The 18,666-nt window shown below is 56.0% G+C and overlaps 1 protein-coding gene across 1 annotated transcript in view; it reads left to right on the top strand.

Annotated features, from left to right (window-relative positions):
* The window catches only part of LOC121278234 (leucine-rich repeat and transmembrane domain-containing protein 2-like), a 64,941-nt gene continuing 46,275 nt past the window's right edge, over positions 1-18,666 (top strand). Inside the window, exon 1 of the mRNA XM_041188453.1 lies at positions 1-227. Coding sequence (XP_041044387.1) covers positions 20-227 — 208 coding nt within the window. The 5' untranslated portion in view covers positions 1-19. The remainder of the gene's footprint in view (positions 228-18,666) is intronic.

The raw sequence follows: 18,666 nt of genomic DNA, 5'->3' as shown, positions 1-18,666 counted from the left end.
GCCACTCAGTGGCCTGCAGATGTTAATCATGGACAACAACTTGCTTAGCACCATCAATGCTGCCAGTTTTGAAGGTTTAGGCAATTTGCAGGAGCTGTACATGAGAAATAATGGTCTGGGCAAGCTTCCAAAAGATATCTTCAAACACACACCCAAACTTACCCAGCTAGCGCTGAGTGGTAATAAACTGAAGTCAATTGACGTGACATCATTCTCGCAGCTACCAGGTAAGAGCACTTCAGCCAGAATCTTTCTTTTTAAAGACTCATTGAGAAAGAACAAACAAAAGAATCACAGACAAACAGAGAAAGACCCAGCAAACCTTGAATTTAACAAGCAATTATCACCACCTCAGAACGTCCCAATTGCTCTTCTGTTGATTAAGCAGTTTTTTGAAGTATAGACCCTGTTGCAATCCAGGAAAGACGACTAACATTTTACATACAGCCAGCTCCCACAAACAGCAAAGTGAGAATGACCAGATAACCAGTTTTTAGTGATGTTGCTGAAAGAATAAACATCAGCCAGAACACCTGGGTGACATTTCTTATTCTTCAAAACTGTGCTTTGAGATCATTTATACCTGCAGGAGACAAATGGGCCTTGGTATAAGGTCTCATCCAAAACAGGCGGAGAGTTCCAAAGTCGCAAAACCCTCTGAGAGAAAAAAATTATCCACATTTCAGTCCTCAGTACTGACCCTCTGACAGTGCAGCACTCCCTCAGTACTGACCCTCTGACAGTGCAGCACTCCCCCAGTACTGACCATCAGACAGTGCAGCACTCGCTCAGTATTGACACTCTGACAGTGCTGCACTCCGTCAGTACTGACTCTCTGACAGTGCGACACTCCCTCAGTACTGACCCTCCGACAGTGCGGTACACCCACAGAACTGACCCTCTGACAGTGCAGCACTCCCTCAGTACTGACCATCAGACAGTGCAGCACTCGCTCAGTATTGACACTCTGACAGTGCTGCACTCCGTCAGTACTGACTCTCTGACAGTGCGACACTCCCTCAGTACTGACCCTCCGACAGTGCGGTACACCCACAGAACTGACCCTCTGACAGTGCATCACTCCCTCAGTATTGACCATCTGACATTTTAGCACTCCCTCAGCACTGACCGTCTGATAGTGCAGCACTCCCTCAGTACTGACCCTCCGACAATGCAGCACTCCCTCAGTACTGACCCTCTGACAGTGCAGCAATCCCTCAGTACTGACCCTCTGACAGTGCAGCACTCCCTCAGTACTGACCCTCTGACAGTGCAGCACTCCTTCAGTACTGACCCTCTGACAGTGCAGCACTCCCTCAGTACTGACCCTCTGACAGTGCAGCACTAACTCAGTACTGACCCTCTGACAGTGCATCAATCCCTCAGTACTGACCCTCTGACAGTGCAGCACTCCCTCAGTACTGACCCTCTGACAGTGCAGCTCTCCCTCAGTACTGACCCTCTGACAGTGCAGCACTCCCTCAGTACTGTCCCTCTGATAGTGTGGCACTCCCTCAGTACTGACCCTCTGACAATGCAGCACTCCCTCAGTACTGACCCTCTGAGAGTACGGCACTCCCTCAGTACTGATGCTCTGACAGTGCAGCACTCCCTCAGCACTGACCCTCTGACAGTGCGGCACTCCCTCAGTATTGACCATCTGACATTTTAGCACTCCCTCAGCACTGACCATCTGATAGTGCAGCACTCCCTCAGTACTGACCCTCCGACAATGCAGCACTCCCTCAGTACTGACCCTCTGACAGTGCAGCACTCCCTCAGTACTGACCCTCTGACAGTGCAGCACTCCTTCAGTACTGACCCTCTGACAGTGCAGCACTCCCTCAGTACTGACCCTCTGACAGTGCAGCACTAACTCAGTACTGACCCTCTGACAGTGCATCAATCCCTCAGTACTGACCTTCTTACATTACAGCACTCCCCTACTATTGACTCTCCGATAGTGCGTCACTCCCTCAGTACAGACCATCTGAAATTACAGCATTCCCTCAGCACTGACCCACTGACAGTGTGGCACTCCCTCAGTACTGACCCTCTGACAGTGCAGCACTCCCTCAGTACTGACCCTCTGACAGTGCAGCACTCCCTCAGTACTGACCCTCTCATAGTGCAGCACTCCCTCAGTACTGACCCTCTGACAGTGCAGCACTCCCTCAGTACTGACCCTCTGACAAGGCAGCACTCCCTCAATACTGACCCTCTGACAGTGCAGCACTCCCTCAGTTCTGACCCTCTGACAGTGAGGCACTCCCTCAGTACTGAAGCTTGGATAGTGCGGTACTCCCTCAGTACTGGCCCTCAGACAGTGCAGCACACCCTCAGTACTGACCCTCTGACAGTGCAGCGCACCCTCAGTACTGATCCTCTGACAGTGCAGCACTACCTCAGTACTGACCATCTGACAGTGTGGCACTCCCTCAGTACTGACCCTCTGACAATGCAGCAATCCCTCAGTACTGACCCTCTAGCAGCACAGCACTCCCTCAGTTCTGACTCTCTGACAGTGCAGCACTCCCTCAGTACTGACCCTCTGACAGTGCAGCACTCCCCCAGTACTGACCCTCTGACAGTGCGGCACTCCCTCAGTACTGACCCTCTGACAGTGCAGCACTCCCCCAGTACTGACCATCAGACAGTGCAGCACTCGCTCAGTATTGACACTCTGACAGTGCTGCACTCCGTCAGTACTGACTCTCTGACAGTGCGACACTCCCTCAGTACTGACCCTCCGACAGTGCGGTACACCCACAGAACTGACCCTCTGACAGTGCAGCACTCCCTCAGTACTGACCATCAGACAGTGCAGCACTCGCTCAGTATTGACACTCTGACAGTGCTGCACTCCGTCAGTACTGACTCTCTGACAGTGCGACACTCCCTCAGTACTGACCCTCCGACAGTGCGGTACACCCACAGAACTGACCCTCTGACAGTGCATCACTCCCTCAGTATTGACCATCTGACATTTTAGCACTCCCTCAGCACTGACCGTCTGATAGTGCAGCACTCCCTCAGTACTGACCCTCCGACAATGCAGCACTCCCTCAGTACTGACCCTCTGACAGTGCAGCAATCCCTCAGTACTGACCCTCTGACAGTGCAGCACTCCCTCAGTACTGACCCTCTGACAGTGCAGCACTCCTTCAGTACTGACCCTCTGACAGTGCAGCACTCCCTCAGTACTGACCCTCTGACAGTGCAGCACTAACTCAGTACTGACCCTCTGACAGTGCATCAATCCCTCAGTACTGACCCTCTGACAGTGCAGCACTCCCTCAGTACTGACCCTCTGACAGTGCAGCTCTCCCTCAGTACTGACCCTCTGACAGTGCAGCACTCCCTCAGTACTGTCCCTCTGATAGTGTGGCACTCCCTCAGTACTGACCCTCTGACAATGCAGCACTCCCTCAGTACTGACCCTCTGAGAGTACGGCACTCCCTCAGTACTGATGCTCTGACAGTGCAGCACTCCCTCAGCACTGACCCTCTGACAGTGCGGCACTCCCTCAGTATTGACCATCTGACATTTTAGCACTCCCTCAGCACTGACCATCTGATAGTGCAGCACTCCCTCAGTACTGACCCTCCGACAATGCAGCACTCCCTCAGTACTGACCCTCTGACAGTGCAGCACTCCCTCAGTACTGACCCTCTGACAGTGCAGCACTCCTTCAGTACTGACCCTCTGACAGTGCAGCACTCCCTCAGTACTGACCCTCTGACAGTGCAGCACTAACTCAGTACTGACCCTCTGACAGTGCATCAATCCCTCAGTACTGACCTTCTTACATTACAGCACTCCCCTACTATTGACTCTCCGATAGTGCGTCACTCCCTCAGTACAGACCATCTGAAATTACAGCATTCCCTCAGCACTGACCCACTGACAGTGTGGCACTCCCTCAGTACTGACCCTCTGACAGTGCAGCACTCCCTCAGTACTGACCCTCTGACAGTGCAGCACTCCCTCAGTACTGACCCTCTCATAGTGCAGCACTCCCTCAGTACTGACCCTCTGACAGTGCAGCACTCCCTCAGTACTGACCCTCTGACAAGGCAGCACTCCCTCAATACTGACCCTCTGACAGTGCAGCACTCCCTCAGTTCTGACCCTCTGACAGTGAGGCACTCCCTCAGTACTGAAGCTTGGATAGTGCGGTACTCCCTCAGTACTGGCCCTCAGACAGTGCAGCACACCCTCAGTACTGACCCTCTGACAGTGCAGCGCACCCTCAGTACTGAACCACCGACAGTGCAGCACTACCTCAGTACTGACCATCTGACAGTGCGGCACTCCCTCAGTACTGACCCTCTGACAATGCAGCAATCCCTCAGTACTGACCCTCTAGCAGCACAGCACTCCCTCAGTTCTGACTCTCTGACAGTGCAGCACTCCCTCAGTACTGACCCTCTGACAGTGCAGCACTCCCCCAGTACTGACCCTCTGACAGTGCGGCACTCCCTCAGTACTGACCCTCTGACAGTGCAGCACTACCTCAGTTCTGACCCTCTGACAGTGCAGCACTACCACAGTTCTGACCCTCTCACAGTGCAGCACTACCTCAGTTCTGACCCTCTGACAGTGCAGCACTCCCTCAGTACTGACCCTCTGACAGTGCAGCACTCCCTCAGTACTGTCCCTCTGATAGTGTGGCACTCCCTCAGTACTGACCCTCTGACAGCGCATCAATCCATCAGTACTGACCGTCAGACAGTGCAGCACTTCCTCAGTATTGACACACTGACAGTGCTGCACTCCGTCAGTACTGACCATCTGACATTTTAGCACCCCCTCAGCACTGACCCTCTGACAGTACGCCACTCCCTCAGTACTCACCCTCTGACAGTGCAGCACTCCCTCAGTACTGACCCTCTGACAGTGCAGCACTCCCTCAGTACTGACTCTCTGACAGTGCGGCAATCCCTCAATACTGACCATCAGACAGTGCAGCACTCGCTCAGTATTGCCACTCTGACAGTGCGACAGTCCCTCAGTACTGACCCTCCGAATGTGCGGTACACCCACAGAACTGACCCTCTGATAGTGCATCACTCCCTCAGTATTGACCATCTGACATTTTTGCACTCCCTCAGCACTGACCGTCTGATAGTGCAGCACTCCCTCAGTACTGACCCTCCGACAATGCAGCACTCCCTCAGTACTGACCCTCTGACAGTGCAGCACTCCCTCAGTACTGACCCTCTGACAGTGCAGCACTCCTTCAGTACTGACCCTCTGACAGTGCAGCACTCCCTCAGTACTGACCCTCTGACAGTGCAGCACTAACTCAGTACTGATGCTCTGACAGTGCAGCACTCCCTCAGTACTGACCCTCTGACAGTGCAGCACTCCCTCAGTACTGACCCTCTGACAGTGCAGCTCTCCCTCAGTACTGACCCTCTGACGGTGCAGCACTCCCTCAGTACTGTCCCTCTGATAGTGTGGCACTCCCTCAGTACTGACCCTCTGACAATGCAGCACTCCCTCAGTACTGACCCTCTGAGAGTACGGCACTCCCTCAGTACTGATGCTCTGACAGTGCAGCACTCCCTCAGCACTGACCCTCTGACAGTGCGGCACTCCCTCAGTATTGACCATCTGACATTTTAGCACTCCCTCAGCACTGACCGTCTGATAGTGCAGCACTCCCTCAGTACTGACCCTCCGACAATGCAGCACTCCCTCAGTACTGACCCTCTGACAGTGCAGCACTCCCTCAGTACTGACCCTCTGACAGTGCAGCACTCCTTCAGTACTGACCCTCTGACAGTGCAGCACTCCCTCAGTACTGACCCTCTGACAGTGCAGCGCTAACTCAGTACTGACCCTCTGACAGTGCATCAATCCCTCAGTACTGACCTTCTTACATTACAGCACTCCCCTACTATTGACTCTCCGATAGTGCGTCACTCCCTCAGTACAGACCATCTGAAATTACAGCATTCCCTCAGCACTGACCCACTGACAGTGTGGCACTCCCTCAGTACTGACCCTCTGACAGTGCAGCACTCCCTCAGTACTGACCCTCTGACAGTGCAGCACTCCCTCAGTACTGACCCTCTCATAGTGCAGCACTCCCTCAATACTGACCCTCTGACAGTGCAGCACTCCCTCAGTTCTGACCCTCTGACAGTGAGGCACTCCCTCAGTACTGAAGCTTGGATAGTGCGGTACTCCCTCAGTACTGGCCCTCAGACAGTGCAGCACACCCTCAGTACTGACCCTCTGACAGTGCAGCACACCCTCAGTACTGATCCTCTGACAGTGCAGCACTACCTCAGTACTGACCATCTGACAGTGTGGCACTCCCTCAGTACTGACCCTCTGACAATGCAGCAATCCCTCAGTACTGACCCTCTAGCAGCACAGCACTCCCTCAGTTCTGACTCTCTGACAGTGCAGCACTCCCTCAGTACTGACCCTCTGACAGTGCAGCACTCCCCCAGTACTGACCCTCTGACAGTGCGGCACTCCCTCAGTACTGACCCTCTGACAGTGCAGCACTACCTCAGTTCTGACCCTCTGACAGTGCAGCACTACCACAGTTCTGACCCTCTCACAGTGCAGCACTACCTCAGTTCTGACCCTCTGACAGTGCAGCACTCCCTCAGTACTGACCCTCTGACAGTGCAGCACTCCCTCAGTACTGTCCCTCTGATAGTGTGGCACTCCCTCAGTACTGACCCTCTGACAGCGCATCACTCCATCAGTACTGACCGTCAGACAGTGCAGCACTTCCTCAGTATTGACACTCTGACAGTGCTGCACTCCGTCAGTACTGACCATCTGACATTTTAGCACCCCCTCAGCACTGACCCTCTGACAGTACGCCACTCCCTCAGTACTCACCCTCTGACAGTGCAGCACTCCCTCAGTACTGACCCTCTGACAGTGCAGCACTCCCTCAGTACTGACTCTCTGACAGTGCGGCAATCCCTCAATACTGACCATCAGACAGTGCAGCACTCGTTCAGTATTGCCACTCTGACAGTGCGACAGTCCCTCAGTACTGACCCTCCGAATGTGTGGTACACCCACAGAACTGACCCTCTGATAATGCATCACTCCCTCAGTATTGACCATCTGACATTTTTGCACTCCCTCAGCACTGACCGTCTGATAGTGCAGCACTCCCTCAGTACTGACCCTCCGACAATGCAGCACTCCCTCAGTACTGACCCTCTGACAGTGCAGCACTCCCTCAGTACTGACCCTCTGACAGTGCAGCACTCCTTCAGTACTGACCCTCTGACAGTGCAGCTCTACAGCAGTACTGACCATCTGACAGTGCAGCACCCCCTCAGTACTGACCCTCTGACAGTGCAGCACTCCCTCAGTTCTGACCCTGACAGTGCAGCACTCCCTCAGTACTGACCCTCTGACAGTGCAGCACGCCCTCAGTACTGACCCTCTGACAGTGCAGCACTACCTCAGTACTGACCCTCTGACAGTGCAGCACCCCCTCAGTACTGACCCTCTGACAGTGCAGCACTCCCTCAGTTCTGACCCTCTGACAGTTCAGCACTCCCTCAGTACTGACCCTCTGACAGTGCAGCACTCCCTCAGTACTGACCCTCTGACAGTTCAGCACTCCCTCAGTACTGACCCTCTGACAGTGCAGCACCTTCTCAGTTCTGACCCTCTGACAGTGCAGCACTCCCTCAGTACTGACCCTCTGACAGTGCAGCACTCCCTCAGTACTGACCCTCTGACAGTGCAGCACTCCCTCAGTTCTGACCCTGTGACCGTGCAGCACTCCCTCAGTACTGACCCTCTGATAGTGCAGCACTCCCTCAGTTCTGACCCTCTGACAGTGCAGCACTCCCTCAGTACTGACCCTCTGACAGTGCAGCACTCCCTCAGTACTGACCCTCTGACAGTTCAGCACTCCCTCAGTACTGACCATCTGACTTTGCAGCACCTTCTCAATTCTGACCCTCTGACAGTTCAGCACTCCCTCAGTACTGACCCTCTGACAGTGCAGCACTCCCTCAGTACTGACCCTCTGACAGTGCAGCACTCCCTCAGTTCTGACCCTCTGACAGTGCAGCACTCCCTCAGTACTGACCCTCTGATAGTGCAGCATTCCCTCAGCACTGACCCTTTGACAGTGCAGCACTTCCTCAGTCCTGACCCTCTTACAGGGCTCTGTTCCCTCAGTGCTTCACTGAACTGTCAGCTTGGATCATGTGATCAATTATCCAGAATCGTTGTTGAACCCATGAGGCTTCTAACTCAAGAGGTGTTTGTGAAAATGCTGAGCTTCTGCTGATGCCCAAGTGTTTACTTCAGTGCTCGAATTTCTTCCTTCACTAATTCTCTCAGCCGGGCTCCTTTTAGTTTCTATAACTCATACCTGCTGAACACTGGCTTGTTCAGCCTCCTCCAGCCTTGCACTCCTCCGAGTATCCGACTCTTCTGATTCCGACTTCTTGCATATTCCTGATTTTACATGCTTCATGATTGCACTTTTAGCATTCTAGACTCTGAAATTTGGAATTCCCTTCCCAAACCTCTCCACCTCTCACTGCCCCTTGGATATACCACTGAAAACCTATCCTTTTGGTCCACATGTCCTAATTTAGATCAGTCCGAGAGTTCAACTGGAGGCTGTCAGCTCATCCGGTGCTTTCTGTGATTAATTACAGCTTTATTTATTTGGTGCTCATTCCCAAAGTAATTTCACATAATTAATAAGCTCCTGAAATGTATCTTTTAACATCTTATTATTTTGCTGAAGGGAACTTGCAGAGGAATGTTTTCGATTGACACTGTGCTTGAAGGTTTATTTCACCAAAACAACAAACAACCTGTTGTTTGACACATGGAGATGAATGCCTGATGGGAGGGCCTTCACTCCTTTTGGTGATTACTCCCATCATTGTAACGCTGGAACTGCACTGAGTTTCAAATGGAACACAAAGAGTAGGGAGGCAGGGGCTCAGGGAGTCATGTCGAGATGGGGGAAGTGGGAGTAAGCTGCTGGGGCTGACAGTCAATTGGAAATTTCAAAACTAATATTGATAGGTTTATTTAGGCAAGTGTATTAAGGATTAAGGAACCAAGGCAGGTAAATGGAGTTAGGAGGCAGGTCAGCCGTGATCTAACTGAATAGCAGAACAGGTTTGAGGGGCTGAATGTCCCTATGCTAGGATTTGGAAATATTGAGTGTTTTGGAAAGGGTGAGGAGCTTTATTTTAACAGATCACACAGAGTGTCCCCTTGTTAGTATTTTACAACCGCAGTGTTCACTTCTTTCTGGTTTACACGTGCAGATTTGAAACTCGTTGTTATGCTGGAGGAGCCCAAAAAAAGAGGGACCAACAAGCACAGTAAAATATGAGCAGTAACATTAATAATCAATAAACAAGTTTTTACCCATGTGCGCTGGGAATGTGGAACTCACAACCACATTGAGTAGATGCGCTGAAGACTTCCTTCATTAGTTTTCTATCCAAAGGCAGGTCTGACCCATCGCTCTGTCATCTCAGCCATAGATAGGACATGGAGGCAGAACCCAAACCCAACCGAACCAAAACAATGAACGAAGCCGGTGCTGTGAGTCCCAATCTGATACAGCCACTAAACCAAGACACAGCATCAAACCCTAAGGCTGAAACCACACCCGCATCCCCCACATCCTGGACACTGCGCACACCCAAATCTCCTCACACACCCTAAACCCCCACTACACCCCACACCTCCTCACACACCCTAAACCCCCTACACCCCATATCTCCTCACACAACCTACACCCCACACCTCCTGACACACCCTACACCCCCCTACACCACACACCTCCTCACACACCCTACACCCCCCCTACACCGCACACCTCCTCACACACCCTACCAGCCCCCCTACACCCCACATCTCCTCGCACACCCTACACACCGCCTACACCCCACAGCTCCTCACACACCATGCACCCCCCCTACACCCCACACCTCCTCACACTCCTACACACCCCCTACACCCCACACCTCCTCGCACACCTTACACCCACCTACACCCCACACTTCCTCACACACACTACACACCCCCTACACCCCACACCTCCTCATACACCCTACACCCCACTAAACCCCACACCTCCTCACACACCCTACACCAACCTACACCCCACACCTCCTCACACACCCTACACCCCCCTACACCCAACACCTCCTCAAACACCCTACACCCCCCTACAACCCACACCTCCTCAGACACCCTACACCAACCTACACACCAAACCTCCTCACACACCCTACACCCCACACCTCCTCACACACCTCCTCACACACACCATACACACCACACCTCCTCACACACCTCCTCACACACCCTCCATCCCACACCTCCTCACACACCTCCTCACACACCCTACAACCCCCTACACCCCACACCTCCTCACAAACCCTACACCCCACACCTCCTCTCACACCCTAGACCCCCCGACAACCCACACCTCCTCACACACCTCCTCACACACACCATACACACCACACCTCCTCACACACCTCCTCACACACCCTACACCACAGACCTCCTCACACACCTCCTCACACACACCATACACACCACACCTCCTCACACACCTCCTCACACACCCTACACCACAGACCTCCTCACACACCTCCTCACACACACCATACACACCACACCTCCTCACACACCTCCTCACACACCCTACAACCCCCTACACCCCACACCTCCTCACACACCCTACACCCCACACCTCCTCTCACACCCTAGACCCCCCAACAACCCACACCTCCTCACACACCCTACACCCCCCTACATCCCACACCTCCTCACAAAGCCAACAACCGCCTACACCCCACACCTCCTCACACACCCTACACACCCCCTACACCTACTTACACACCCTACACCAACCTACACCCTACACCTACTCATACACCCTACACCCCCCCACACCCCACACCTCCTCACACACCCTACACCCCCCTACACCCCACAACTCCTCACACACCAGAAACCCCCCCTACACACCACACATCCTCACACACCCTACACCCCCCTACACACCACACCTCCTCATACACCCTGGACCCCCCTAAACCTCACACCTCCTCACACACTCTACAGCCCCCTACACCCCACAACTCCTCACAGACCCGACACCCACCTGCACCCCACACCTCCTCCCACACCCTACACCCCACACCTCCTCAAACACCCTACACCCCCCAACACCCCACGCCTCCTCACACACTCTACACACCCCTACACACGACACCTCCTCACACACCCTACACCCCCCTACACCCCACACCTCCTCACACACCCTAAACCCCCCTACATGCCACACCTCGTCGCACACCATACACCCCGCTACACCCCACACCTCCTCACACACCCTACACCCACGTAGACCCCACACCTCCTCACACACCCTACACCCCCCTACACCCCACACCTCCTCACACACACTACAACCCCCAACACGCCACACCTATTCACACAACCTTCACCCCCCTACACCCCACACCTCCTCACACACCCTACACCCCCCTACACCACTCACCTCCTGACACACCCTACACCCCGCTGCACCCCACACCTCAACACACAAACTACACTCCCTACACCGCACACCTCCTCACACACCCTACACACCCCTACACCCCACACCTCCTAACACACCCTACACGCACCCTACACCACACACCTCCTCACACAACCTACAATCCCCCTACACCCCACACATCCTCACACACCCTACACTCCACACCTCCTCACACACCCTACACCCCCCTACACACCACACCTCCTCATACTACCCACACCCCCCTACACCCCACACCTCCACACACACCCTACACCCCTTACCGCCTCACACACCCTACACCCCACAGCACCCCACACCTCCTCACACACCCTACACCCCACACATCCACACACGCCCTAAACCCCACACCTCCTCAAACACCATACACCCCCCTACACCGCACACCTCCTCACAAACCCTACACCCCCCTAAACCCCACACCTCCTCACACACCCTACACCCCCCCTACACCCCACACCTCCTCACACACGCTACAACCCCCAAACACCCCACACCTCCTCACGCACCCAACACCCCCCTACACCCCACACCTCCTCACACACCCTACACCCCCCTACACCCCACACCTCCTGACACACCCTACACCCCACACCTCCAAACAAACCCTACCAGCCCCCCTACACCCCACATCTCCTCGCACACGCTACACACCATCTACACCCCACACCTCCTCACACACCATGCACCCCCCCCTACACCCCACAGCTCCTCAGACTCCTACACACCCCATACAGCCCAAACCTCCTCACACACCCTACACCACACACGTCCTCACACACCCAAAACCCCCCTACACCCCATACATTCTCACATACCCTACAACCCCCTAAACCCCACACCTCCTCACACACCCTACACCCCCCTACACCCCACAACTCCTCACACACCCTCCACCCCACACCTCCTCACACACCACCTCACACACCCTACACACCCCTACACCTCACACCTCCTCACACACCCTACACCCCCCTCACACCACACCTCCTCACACACCCTACACCCCACACCTCCTCACAAACCCTACACCACCGTACAACACACACCCCCTCACACACCCTACACCCCATACCTCCTCACACACCCTACACCCCCCTACACCCCACACCTCCCCACACACCCTACACCCCCCCTACACCCCACACCTCCTCTCACACCCTACACCCCCCGACAACCAACACCTCGTCACACACGCTACACCCCACACCTCCTCACACACCCTACACCCCCCTACACCCCACACCTCCTCACACACCCTACACCCCCTACACCCCACACCTCCTCACACACCCTACACCCCCAAACAACCCACACCTCCTCACACACCCTACACCCCCCTACACCCCACACCTCCTCACACACCGTACACCCCCTTACACCCCACACCTCCTCACACACCCTACATCGTCCTACAAACCACACCTCCTCACACACACTACACACACCTACACCCCACACCTCCTCACAAACCCTACACCCCCCTACACCCTACACCTCCTCACACACCCTACACCCCCTACACCCCACACCTCCTCACACACCCTACACCCCACACCTCCTCACACACCCTACACCCCACACCTCCTCACAAACCCTACGCCCCCCTACACCCCACACCTCCTCACACACCCTACACCCCCCTACACCCCACACCTCCTCACACACCCTACACCCCACACCTCGTTTCACACCCTACAGCCCCCTACACCCTACACCTCCTCACAAACCGTACACCCCCCCTACACCCCACACCTCCTCACACACACTACAAACGCCTACACCCCACACCACCTCACAAACCCTACACCCCCCTACACCCCACACGTCCTCACACACCCTACACCCACACTACACCCCACAACTCCTCACACACCCTACACCCCCCCTACACCCCACACATCCTCACACACCCTACACCACCCTACACCCCACACCTCCTCACACACCCTACACCCCACACCTCCTCACAAAACCTACGCCCCCTACACCCCACACCTCCTCACAGACCCTACACCCCGCTACACCCCATACCTCCTCACACACTCTCCATCCCCCCTACACCCCACACCACCTCACACACCCTAAATCCCCCAACAATCCACACCTCCCCAACAACCAACACCTCGTCACACACCCTACACTACACACCTCCTCACACACCCTACACCCCCTACACCCCACACCTCCTCACACACCCTACACCCCCCTACAACCCACACCTCCTCACACAACCTACACCCTCCTACACCCCACACCTCCTCACACACCCTACACCCCCCTTGATCCCACACCTCCTCACAAAGCCAACAACCGCCTACACCCCACACCTCCTCACACACCCTACACCCCACACCTCCTCACACACCCTACACCCCACACCTCCTCACAAACCCTACGCCCCCCTACACATCACACCTCCTCACACACCCTACACCCCCCTACACCCCACACCTCCTCACACACCCTACACCCCACACCTCGTTTCACACCCTACAGCCCCCTACACCCTACACCTCCTCACAAACCGTACACCCCCCCTACACCCCACACATCCTCACACACCCTACACCCCCCTACACACCTCACTTCCTCACACACCCTACACCCCCCTACACACACCTCATCACACACCCTACGCCCCCCTGCACCCCACACCTCCTCACACACCCTACACCCCCCTGCACCCCACACCTCCTCACACACCCTACACCCCCCTGCACCCCACACCTCCTCACTCACCCTACCCCCCCTACACCCCACACTTCCTCACAAACCCTACAACCCTCACCTCCTCACACACCCTACACCCCCCCTACACCCCACACCTCCTCACACACCCTACAACCCACACCTCCTCACACACCCTACACCCCCCTACACTCCACACCTCCTCACAAACCTACACACCCCCTACACCCCACACATCCTCACAAACCATACACACCCCCTACACCCCACACCTCCTCACACACCCTACATCCCCCTAAAACCCACACCTCCTCACACACACGGCACACCCCCTACACCCACCTCCTCATACACTCTACACCCCCCTACACCCCACACCTCCTCACACACCGTACAGCTCACTATACCCCACACCTCCTCACACACCCTACACCACCCTAGACCCCACACCTCCTCACACACCCTACACCCCCCTACACCCCACACCTCCTCACACACACTACAACCCCCAACACGCCACACCTATTCACACAACCTTCACCCCCCTACACCCCACACCTCCTCACACACCCTACACCCCCCTACACCACTCACCTCCTGACACACCCTACACCCCGCTGCACCCCACACCTCAACACACAAACTACACTCCCTACACCCCACACCTCCTCACACACCCTACACACCCCTACACCCCACACCTCCTAACACACCCTACACGCACCCTACACCACACACCTCCTCACACAACCTACAATCCCCCTACACCCCACACATCCTCACACACCCTACACTCCACACCTCCTCACACACCCTACACCCCCCTACACACCACACCTCCTCATACTACCCACACCCCCCTACACACCACACCTCCTCACACACCCTACACCCCACAGCACCCCACACCTCCTCACACACCCTACACCCCACACATCCACACACGCCCTAAACCCCACACCTCCTCAAACACCATACACCCCCCTACACCGCACACCTCCTCACAAACCCTACACCCCCCTAAACCCCACACCTCCTCACAAACCCTACACCCCCCTAAACCCCACACCTCCTCACACACCCTACACCCCACACCACCTCACACACCCTACACCCCCCTACACCCCACACCTCCTCACACACCCTACACCCCACTACATCCCACACCTCCTCACACACGCTACAACCCCCAAACACCCCACAACTCCTCACGCACCCAACACCCCCCTACACCCCACACCTCCTCACACACCCTACCCCCCCCTACACCCCACACCTCCTGACACACCCTACACCCCACACCTCCAAACAAACCCTACCAGCCCCCCTACACCCCACATCTCCTCGCCCACGCTACACACCATCTACACCCCACACCTCCTCACACACCATGCACCCCCCCCTACACCCCACAGCTCCTCAGACTCCTACACACCCCCTACACCCCAAACCTCCTCACACACCCTACACCACACACGTCCTCACACACCCAAAACCCCCCTACACCCCATACATCCTCACATACCCTACACCCCCCTAAACCCCACACCTCCTCACACACCCTACACCCCCCTACACCCCACAACTCCTCACACACCCTCCACCCCACACCTCCTCACACACCACCTCACACACCCTACACACCCCTACACCTCACACCTCCTCACACACCCTACACCCCCCTCACACCACACCTCCTCACACACCCTACACCCCACACCTCCTCACAAACCCTACACCACCGTACAACACACACCCCCTCACACACACTACACCCCACACCTCCTCACACACCCTACACCCCCCTACACCCCACACCTCCTCACACACCCTAAACCCCCCCTACACCCCACACCTCCTCTCACACCCTACACCCCCCGACAACCAACACCTCGTCACACACCCTACACCCCCCTACACCCCACACCTCCTCACACACCCTACACCCCCTACACCCCACACCTCCTCACACACCCTACACCCCCAAACAACCCACACCTCCTCACACACCCTACACCCCCCTACACCCCACACCTCCTCACACACCGTACACCCCCTTACACCCCACACCTCCTCACACACCCTACATTGTCCTACAAACCACACCTCCTCACACACACTACACACACCTACACCCCACACCTCCTCACAAACCCTACACCCCCCTACACCCTACACCTCCTCACACACCCTACACCCCCTACACCCCACACCTCCTCACACACCCTACACCCCACACCTCCTCACACACCCTACACCCCACACCTCCTCACAAACCCTACGCCCCCCTACACCCCACACCTCCTCACACACCCTACACCCCCCTACACCCCACACCTCCTCACACACCCTACACCCCACACCTCGTTTCACACCCTACAGCCCCCTACACCCTACACCTCCTCACAAACCGTACACCCCCCCTACACCCCACACCTCCTCACACACACTACAAACGCCTACACCCCACACCTCCTCACACACCCTACACCCACACTACACCCCACAACTCCTCACACACCCTACACCCCCCTACACCCCACACATCCTCACACACCCTACACCACCCTACACCCCACACCTCCTCACACACCCTACACCCCACACCTCCTCACAAAACCTACGCCCCCTACACCCCACACCTCCTCACAGACCCTACACCCCGCTACACCCCATACCTCCTCACACACTCTCCATCCCCCCTACACCCCACACCACCTCACACACCCTAAATCCCCCAACAATCCACACCTCCCCGACAACCAACACCTCCTCACACACCCTACACCCCCTACACCCCACACCTCCTCACACACCCTACACCCCCCTACAACCCACACCTCCTCACACAACCTACACCCTCCTACACCCCACACCTCCTCACACAACCTACACCCCCCTAGATCCCACACCTCCTCACAAAGCCAACAAACGCCTACACCCCACACCTCCTCACACACCCTACACCCCACACCTCCTCACACACCCTACACCCCACACCTCCTCACAAACCCTACGCCCCCCTACACATCACACCTCCTCACACACCCTACACCCCCCTACACCCCACACCTCCTCACACACCCTACACCCCACACCTCATTTCACACCCTACAGCCCCCTACACCCTACACCTCCTCACAAACCGTACACCCCCCCTACACCCCACACATCCTCACACACCCTACACCCCCCTACACACCTCACTTCCTCACACACCCTACACCCCCCTACACACAACACCTCATCACACACCCTACACCCCCCTGCACCCCACACCTCCTCACACACCCTACACCCCCCTGCACCCCACACCTCCTCACACACCCTACACCCCCCTGCACCCCACACCTCCTCACACACCCTACCCCCCCTACACCCCACACTTCCTCACAAACCCTACAACCCTCACCTCCTCACACACCCTACACCCCCCCTACACCCCACACCTCCTCACACACCCTACAACCCACACCTCCTCACACACCCTACACCCCCCTACACCCCACACATCCTCACACACCCGACACAGCCCCTACACTCCACACCTCCTCACAAACCTACACACCCCCTACACCCCACACATCCTCACAAACCATACACACCCCCTACACCCCACACCTCCTCACACACCCTACATCCCCCTAAAACCCACACCTCCTCACACACACTGCACAGCCCCTACACCCACCTCCTCATACACTCTACACCCCCCTACACCCCACACCTCCTCACACACCGTACAGCTCACTATACCCCACACCTCCTCACACACCCTACACCCCCCTACACCCAACACCACCTCACACACCCTAAACCCCCCTACACCCCACCCCTCCTCACACACCCTACAACCCCCTACACCACACAGCTCCTCACACACCTTATACCCCCCTACACCCCACACCTCCTCAAACACCCTACAACCCCCTACACCCCACACCTCCTCATACACCCTGGACACCCCTAAACCCCAAACCTCCTCACACACCCTACACCCCCCCTACACCCCACACCTCCTCACACACCCTACACCCCCCTACACCCCACACCTCCTCACACACCCTACAACACCCTAGACCCCACAACTCCTCAAACACCCTACACCTCGCTAGACCCCACAACTCCTCACACACCCTACAGCACCCTACACCGCACACCTCCTCACATACCCTACAACCCCCCTACACCCCACACCTCCTCACACACCCTACACACTCCTCACCCCACACCTACTCACAAACCCTACACACCCCTACACCCCACAACTCCTCACACACCCTACACCCCCCTACACACCACACCTCCTCAAACACCCTACACCCCTCTACACCCCACACTTCTTCACACACCCTACACACCCCTACACCACACATCT

Source organism: Carcharodon carcharias, chromosome 5 (genome assembly GCF_017639515.1).
Source record: "Carcharodon carcharias isolate sCarCar2 chromosome 5, sCarCar2.pri, whole genome shotgun sequence".
Classification (NCBI taxonomy): Eukaryota; Metazoa; Chordata; class Chondrichthyes; order Lamniformes; family Lamnidae; genus Carcharodon; species Carcharodon carcharias.
Note: the sequence above shows the minus strand (reverse complement) of the source record. Positions and strands in the feature narration are given on the sequence as shown.